The sequence below is a fragment of the Oncorhynchus tshawytscha genome, linkage group LG15 (assembly GCF_018296145.1).
Source record: "Oncorhynchus tshawytscha isolate Ot180627B linkage group LG15, Otsh_v2.0, whole genome shotgun sequence".
NCBI classification, from domain to species: Eukaryota; Metazoa; Chordata; class Actinopteri; order Salmoniformes; family Salmonidae; genus Oncorhynchus; species Oncorhynchus tshawytscha.
The window spans coordinates 31,182,290-31,190,693 of NC_056443.1; the positions used below are offsets into that span (position 1 = coordinate 31,182,290).

Sequence of the window (8,404 nt, forward strand, 5' to 3'; positions counted from 1 at the left end):
TTTTAAGTGAATAGAGGTGAAATATGCAATATTACACAATACATTAATGTTGTATGTAAAAAAAAAAAGGCAACCACAGACGTAGTGTTCAGCTGCTGCACTACAGTAGGAGCCGGCCAGAGAGTATGGTTGTCAAAATGAAAATACGCTCTAGCGAAATCTAGATTCACTGGAGATAAGCAATCATGCTGTTGAGGCTCTTAATGTAATCATTCTAGACTTCGTGACAGCAGAACACTATCTTGCTGCTATGGCAGATGTCGCCCTAGTGGTGTGGGACATTGACAGTATAATGACGTTAATTAGTCTTAACTACTTAGACTGGATAGTCTGTGTGCCTGTAGCAGCTTCGGAGTCCCCAACAACAGGGGAAGGGGAAAGTGAGCCTGTGACATGTTAACAACAGAGACGGTACAGTATGTTTAGAAACACTGTTAACCAAGAGACACTATAACTCCTCCTCCACATTTACTGGATTGGTTGAACAGTGCAGAAGAGAAACTCCCCCCAACAGTTTGTTTTTCTTCTTGTCTAGATCTTCTACATACTGGTCTTGTTTCATGCGTTTCTTTTACGAATGCTATGTTAAATTTAGTGTGCCTGTGGACAGTTGTCCTGTTCAGTGCCACAGCAGCGTCTAATAAACAGATTCACTTGGACTTGCATGTCCATTGTTTTTAATTGGCCCATTTCCCTGTATGTAGGATCATGAAGTGTAGGACACTGTCAGCAAATATTACCACGTACTGAACTCACCAAATGTGAAAATAAAACCAAGGAAGCCATACAGTATAAAGGATTTTCATTTTTAATACAGAACATACTAACACCCTTGAACAGTTGTTTTCGCCTTAAACCAGATAAGGAGATCTGTAGTCTTTGATTGTGGACTACGCCAGTTGTTGGGACAAAAAAATAAAAATCTTCAAGTAGATGATGGGAGAACCAAGGGGCCCTGTCAGTGTCCGGATACTCAGAGGCTTATGGGGAAGAAATATATAGCATTTTTATTTCCTCTGTGGTATGGTAAATGTACTATGATGGAATGCTAATATTAAGGCCTATACGAATGCAGTCACAACATTATTTCACAGCGTCTAATGTAATACTGTTTCTATACAACCCACCCACATCTCTACTGAAGTTCACCTCCGTTTTAAACAGGCTAACTGGACATCGGAGGGAGAAGGTGCCACGGGACATTTTAAAGCACCCGTGCTTGGAACAAACACATTTCACATAATGGAAAACCAGGTCTAAAACCAACTGTGGCAGTCGTCCTTTTTCTCCCCTTTGATAGTGTGCTTGCAAGGCCATATGTGAATACTAACCCAGTGGTTCTAAACATCAACAGCAAAAGGTATTTTCCCCATTCGGTTTCACAACCCCCACTTTGAGAACCACTGCACTAGCCTTAATTGAACAATGTGACTAAAACAATGCACCAGGAAGATAGATGGAGCAAATGTAGCAGGTATATCATTTTTTTTTTTTTTTTTTTTTACGATGACTTAACTCCCTTTGAATAGATGGAACTGTAGCAAACTAAACAGCGAGCAACGAGTCACAATACAATAATCATGCAGCGCATATTCATGAAGAGGCTAAAACCAGTCTGGCAGGACGACACACCGTTAACCCCACAACGCCCCTCCAAACAGGCAAACTTAACCGGTGGTGAAAAAAAATAGATATGCAACATTTTTGATTTGTGCTTTAGGATCGCATGTCATTGGTTAATGCCGATATTTAAAGCTTTTTATTTTCTTTAGAAGTCGAGTAGAGTGAACCGCCTACTAGAATCAGAAAACGTGCAACGTGTGGAACAGAATAGTATGGAGGAGTTAGGCTTATCTACTCCCCTCACAGTGCCACATTCTGAGCCTGACAACACCACAAAGCTACAGCGTCATAATGGGGATTACCACAGTGCTTTATGAAAGCGTTAGCTGCCAAATACTGACCCCTCTATGCTTAGCAGGCCATCTCTTCATGGTAAGAATGATGATGATAACCCCTGCTTTCCAACACAGTGCGGCTGTATTGCTGTTTGAATAGGCACTAACCTGTGCTCTCCAAGACAACATCCTAACCTAAAAGGAAGCTAGCCTGGTTCCAGATCTGTTTGTATCGTCTTGCCAATGACCATAGGAGTCGGCAAGATGGCACCAACTGATCTGGGACCATACTAACAGGAAGCTGGAGACAAACTACACAACTATTTATACTTTGAGAACCGCTTTGAAAAACAGTGTTGTCTGGTTTGCCCAGTAGTATTAGGTGATCCTTCACTGCAATGAAGAGAATGTATCATCTACCCATACATTATCATTCATATGGATGCAAATACAAAAATATATATTTGTTCCACATTCTCCAGTAAATGGTATCCAAACTTTTTTTTAAGAAAGAGGAAATCTTTTGCAATGTACATATTCACAAACAGTCCGGTGGTCGACGACTTGGGTCAGAACTTGACAAAAGGTGGTAAAATTCAGCTTGGTCCAATCTGGAGCTTACGACACATCTCACATTGTTTATAACAAGACACAGAGACGCAACAATCCAACAGAGAACAAGAGTCATTGTCCCTCTGCAATCCTTAGTCCCCACAAACTCCATACATATTGTTAGGATGTGTCCCAGACCCTACAAACCCAATGGATTGTTAGGATGTGTCCCAGACCCTACAAACCCAATGGATTGTTAGGATGTGTCCCAGACCCTACAAACCCAATGGATTGTTGGGATGTGTCCCAGACCCTATAAACCCAATGGATTGTTGGGACGTGTCCCAGACCCTACAAACCCAATGGATTGTTAGGACGTGTCCCAGACCCTACAAACCCAATGGATTGTTAGGACGTGTCCCAGACCCTACAAACCCAATGGATTGTTGGGATGTGTCCCAGACCCTACAAACCCAATAGATTGTTAGGATGCGTCCCGGGATATCCAGCCGCTCTCTGTGAGGAAGCTAAGGATGCGTTTCTTGAGCACCTTGTCTAGGTAGCTGGGCAGCCGGCTCTTGGAGGGAATGCCCTGGCTCTTCTGCAGGTGGTCCTTGATGATGATTGTCTTGACAGTCAGGTAGCGTGTGGGGCTGAGGTTAAGTGAATTGCACAGCACCTTCTCCCGGTCTGACAGCAGCTCGAAGCCCGCCAGGTTCTCTATGGCCGGGAACTCACCATCCTTGCCCTCCTCTTTGATGACTCCGCCACCTCCTGTCCCTCCGCCAAGTCCTCCTCCTGTGCCGAGCCCTCCGCCCCGGCCCGTTTTCGAGGTAGCTACGCTCTTGTTCTCCTTGCGTTTCTCCCGTTTGTGCCTCGCCGCCTCGTACTCGGCCGCCTCGTCCAGTCGCGCGATGCCGTTGCGGCGGTAGCGCTGCAGCTCCCGTACTTTGGCGCGCAGCACGCGCTCCTTGTGCATGTTGTGGAACAAGTCCTCAAACTCCCGCTGAGCCATGAACTGGCACATCCCCCGTAACTTGATCCGCTGCTCCTTCTCCTCCTTGGGGATCTTACGCTTCGGCGCCGTCGGGACGGCTGGAGCTCCCGGCGTCACCGCGGGAGTGGTTGGCGTCGGAAGGCTCCCCACCGCTCCGACGACGACGCCACCACCACCACCTACAACTCCCAGCGTGCTTTGCTTCTCCTTCTTGTCGCGGCCTAGGAAGACGGGCACCAGGTTGTAGTCGCGGGCCACATTTTTGCGGCGCTGGCGCTCACGAAGCTTGCGCACGTACATGTCCACGTGCGCGCGCTTCATCTCGATCTCTACGTCTTCATCGTCGTAGTTGACCGACAGGCCACTGATGAGCTTCTCCGCCTCCTGGTCGTACTCCATCTCATAGTCGTCGCGGAGTGGCATGTAGCCCAGCTGTTGCTGCTCGCCCAGGGTCACGTCCAGGGGAGGCAGAGGGGTGGTGAGGCTGGGGGACAGGGGACCGCCGCTGGGGCAGGTGTGATCCGTCACCCGGTTGGGGATGCTGTCGGGGACGCAGGCCTTTCCCAGGTTGCCATGGATGTACATGCCGACGTAGTGGTCCATGACATCCTGGGGGGTCCGAGATGCCCCTACATGAGTGGCCATGTCCTCCTGAAAGACCAGCACACACAGGCCAGTGTTACTGAGAGGGGGATTACATCCCTGCAAGCATTTAGACTACACAGACACACACATAATGCATGCATTGCTATACGTTCACTATTAGCATAGAAGTGTGTTGAATTCCATTGATAGGAGATCCATTGAAACAGACTAGCCTTCATCATACCAAACGTTTCCTGTACGTTCATAATGCATTGCACATTTGCAACATCGTGGATTGTAATGTGCGTTATAGCATGGAAAAGTTGCATTCATCACGACTTAGCTAGCTAGCTGTATACAGGACTAAAGTACATTTCAAGTATTGCAGAGATGATCGATATGACCAACTCTCGACAGAACCTGGCTGTCAGTCTGAAGTTGTCAAATGTATACGGGTCTATATTGCGTTATTTTTCAAGAGAGCAACTTTACTCATTCACATTTAGTCTACATATTTTTATACGCGTGCTTGTATTATATAGCTATCTGAAAAGTAGCTAGGCTATAAAGTGAAATACCCAGTTTCCAAAGCCATATTGCTCGATCGCGTCGAGGAGCGACTGCTCTTCCCTGCTAGTCCATCCTCCCTCCGCTTCGGGACCCCAGAGGGTGAAGCGCCCGCCGTCGACTTGCTGATAACCGTGCCATCGCCGGTGATTACCGATTTCTGCACCCGCGGAGAAGCACTCCGGACAAAGTTCGATATCTGGACAGTCAGTACAGCGAAGCCGCAGATTCGTAACGTCTGCAAGGCAGTTTACGCAGTACTTCTTTCCTAGGTCGGCCATGTTGCTGGCTTCTGCTTGTTGTTGGAAGCAGCAGTGCCGCGGAGGGAGGGCCTGCGTGCTGGAGTGTCTCTGGTCAGACTACTGCGTCTCATTAATATTAATGAACTTGGCGCAAAAGCCTGTGATTGGCTTACATGCCCAGTTTCCAGGACAACTCAAAACACAAATGGTTTCATTAAAGAACAGTTGCTTATGTGTGAAGTTATCGTTTAGGATTTCTTGACCTCGTTTTATCCTAGAAAACATATATTTGAATGTTGCCTTACAACCGGGGACTTAATTGACACATGTGATTTTCTAGCTTGTTTTTAGCCAGAAATACTTAAACTAAATTCCCGTTCTCATGGATGGGAATGCAGAGCAGAAAGAGAATGACCCTGGGTCCAATCCCAACATTGAAAACACAGAGCTGAAGAACGATGAGCAACTCCAGCATACACTAGCTGAAGAGCCCTCAGAAGAGGGCAAATCCACTAATGCTGATTACTGTAAGAATAAAGCTGACACGGCTACAGATGAGGCTGAGGAGGTGGTAGCAGTGGAGCAGAGTGGGCAAGAGTCTGAAAAAGCTTTAGGGGAACAGGCAACAGAGGGTATCTCAGCTGAGACAGAGGGAGGGAACCCAGCCGCTTCTGAGCCAGGAGAGGGCGCTGGAGATGAGTCACCCACAGGACCCAACCTACCAACGAGTGAGACATTCGAAGAGGGAGAGGTCCCGGAGATGAAGCCTCTAATAGGGGAGCCTCTCTCCCGCGAGGGGAGCCTCACACTCGAAGATGTCGACAACAATGATGATGAAGACGGACCGCCAAAACTAGACCCAGGGACTCCCGAAGGGGAGAGTTCCGTGCAGGTTGAGGAAAAGGGTCCCTCTCTAACCAAAGAGACGGGCCCCAGCATCGACTACAAAGAGTACATGAACTTCCTTTATGAGTTGCAGGCAGAGAAGGACAAACTGAGCCAGGTCAACGGTCAGCTCCAGATCAAGCTGGTGGAGTACTTCCGCAAGAAGACAGGTGATGACGCACGTCCTGAGAAGGAGAAAGCCGTGTCGGACCAGGAGCAGCGCTACCAGAAGTACATGGCCATCATGGAGGACCTGAAGTGGCAGCACCGGCTGGACTCGGAGGCAGCCCAGCAGCAGGCAGAGGAGCTGAGGCAGCAGAGCCAGGAGAAGCTGGGCCAGCTGGAGACCGAGTGGAGCGCTTTCATGGCACTGAAGCGCGACGTGGCCGTGACGGCCCTGAGCCGGCGCCTTGGGAAACAGGCGGCGGCGGTCGAGGTAGAGCAGATCCAGGCGGCCGAGCAGCGGCGCCAGAAAGAGCTGGTCACCGTGCGCCTGGAGAATATCAAGCTAAAGAACAAGACGCGCAAGTTTGAGGCCACACTGCGTGCCAAGGAGATGCTCGCTGAGGGCCTGCACCTCATCGACTTCGAGCAGCTGAAGATAGAGAACCAGACGTATAATGAGAAGATAGAGGAGCGCAACGAGGAGCTCCTTAAACTGCGCAAGAAGATCACCAGCACAGTCCAGGTACTAACCCATGTGAAGGAGAAGCTCCAGTTCGTGCAGATGGAGAACCAGGCCAAGCGGGCCCAGTTGGCTGAGGTGGAGTTGGTGGTGGCCAGGAAGAGGGATGTGCTGACCAGGACCAAGCAGGCCAGGGATGGCCTACGTATGGACAACCTGAAGCTGCGCCAGCGCTGCGGCCTGCTGGGCAACGAGATCCTGCTGAGGGACTTTGAGGAGAAGGTCGACGCCTCAGACGACCTGGAGGAGAGGCTGGAGGGGCTGAAGAGGAGGCACGCAGAGCTCATACTGAAGTGTGCCGGGGTCAAGAAGAAACTGGAGTACACCAAACCCTAACCCAAACCCTAATCCAAACCCTAACCCAAACCCTAACCCAAACCCTAACCCAAACCCTAACCCTAACCCAAACCCAAACCTTAATCCTAACTCAAACCCTAATCCTAACCCAAACCCTAATCCTAACCCAGACCCTGAGCCTATCTCAAACCCTAAGCCTATCTCAAACCCTAATCCTATCTCAAACCCTAATCCTAACCCAAACCCTAAACCTATCTCAAACCCTAATCCTAACCCAGACCCTAAACCTATCTCAAACCCTAAGCCAAACTGAAGTGTGGAAATCGAGGAGCGGAGGCGAGGAGAGGAAACGTGGAAACAATATGCTTGTAGGAAATGATACTCCTTCTCCACTCACGCGTCATCAGGCTAATGACATTTACAGCGGTAGAATGAAACGTGTAAAGTGCTAAGGCTAGATGTGCAAGACATGTTATAGATTAAAAGAAAAGTAGCATGTTGTTTTGAAATGTGTGCATGTAAGCAACAGTTGATTCAAAGGGGGAGTGGCAGATTTCAAAACTCCTCTGCAGAGCATACACACAGGAGGCACTTCAGTATCCAACGCGAGAGGAGTTTAGAGGCAGGTAGGAGTCTTCGCGAAGTCTGGTGACATGATAAGTGAGGGTAGTAACCAAGGGGATGGAACTCGGAGGCAGGGTTGGAGGCGGAGACTACTTGGGGCAACTTCACGTCTGGTTGGCTGGGGGTTACTCCTCGGTTCACCTACTAACAAATTGACACTCTCCTCGACCACTTATTGGTTTCCAGGTCACGGAGGAAAGAAGGACTGAGGAGTCAAGGAGAGGACAGACTTTTCCAATTGAGAATCTCCCAAGGTCTATATGATCAGTCAGAAATCACCAACTGGTCATAGACGGAAACCATATGTATTATAATAAGTAGTCTGTTGTTTTATTTGCTGACATGTTTTAGTTGTTTTGCATTTACAACCCCTGATAATATAATAACAGTTGTCATGAAGGAAATTGTCATACTCAAGGTTGGTGAGCGGTTTATTTGCAACTAGTTTAAGTTGTCATTAAAATGTGAAATTCAAATTACATTAGCAAATTTCCCTTTTCTCTCAGTGGTTTAGTTGTCCAGATAGCAGAAATCAGATGCCAAAAAAAAACATTTCCATTTCCTGTCAAATCAAGTACAGGCCAGGGTGGAAAGAATTAGTCACTTATCAAACATCTTTATCAAAAAAGAAGTGTCAAACTGCTGACACATTTAGCACTTTGATAATCAGCAACATCTACTTACTAACAACTGTTGGGCCAAAGCAATACACATCTTTCATGAAATATAACTTTATTATCAGCCTAGCGTCATTCAGGAGGATGTGTTGAAATGAGGTTAACTCCTTCAAGGGGAGTCTGGTTGTACTTTTAATTTCTCCAGGATTTTGCGTACCCAGAGTGCATTGCCATCCAAGCAAACCTCTTGACCTGACGTCTTCAGAGTTGCACTGTGCATAGGACAACAGGGGAGAGTCATAAGAAACAGCTATGTTAACTCAAACATTCACAACAGGAAGTCGATGTTTTACCGTAAGAAGAAAATGTACGTTTGGGCATAGATTAGGTTTAGGAACGAGGGTTATGGTTGGGGATAGATTTCAGATGTTAAAGTTAGGGAAAGGCATGAATGT

At 47.8% G+C, this 8,404-nt stretch overlaps 3 protein-coding genes across 3 annotated transcripts in view; 1 reads left to right on the forward strand and 2 right to left on the reverse strand.

The window, feature by feature from the left end:
* Positions 1-787: 787 nt before the first annotated feature.
* On the reverse strand, positions 788-4,941 carry LOC112214822 (transcriptional adapter 2-beta). Its single transcript, XM_024373852.2, has 2 exons — positions 4,611-4,941; positions 788-4,098 (listed from the first exon to the last, which is right to left on the reverse strand). The coding sequence occupies exons 1-2, from the start codon at positions 4,878-4,880 to the stop codon at positions 2,935-2,937; spliced, it is 1,434 nt and encodes a 477-aa protein (XP_024229620.1). The 5' UTR covers positions 4,881-4,941; the 3' UTR covers positions 788-2,934.
* Positions 4,942-5,063: 122 nt separating this feature from the next.
* Positions 5,064-7,805, forward strand: ccdc96 (coiled-coil domain containing 96). The gene has a single exon (XM_024373851.2). The coding sequence runs from the start codon at positions 5,224-5,226 to the stop codon at positions 6,745-6,747; it is 1,524 nt and encodes a 507-aa protein (XP_024229619.1). The 5' UTR covers positions 5,064-5,223; the 3' UTR covers positions 6,748-7,805.
* The window catches only part of LOC112214823, a 6,427-nt gene continuing 5,768 nt past the window's right edge, over positions 7,746-8,404 (reverse strand). The window contains exon 8 of the mRNA XM_042298461.1: positions 7,746-8,221. Within this exon, the coding sequence (XP_042154395.1) occupies positions 8,119-8,221 (103 nt within the window). The 3' untranslated portion in view covers positions 7,746-8,118. The remainder of the gene's footprint in view (positions 8,222-8,404) is intronic.

Coding starts and splice junctions, on each gene's coding strand:
- ccdc96 (XM_024373851.2), top strand. CDS start 5,224: ATGGATGGGAATGCAGAGCAGAAAGAGAATGACCCTGGGTCCAATCCC.
- LOC112214822 (XM_024373852.2), bottom strand. CDS start 4,880: ATGGCCGACCTAGGAAAGAAGTACTGCGTAAACTGCCTTGCAGACGTT. Junction 4,099..4,610: donor AATATGGCTTTGGAAACTGG/GTATTTCACTTT, acceptor CTGGTCTTTCAG/GAGGACATGGCCACTCATGT.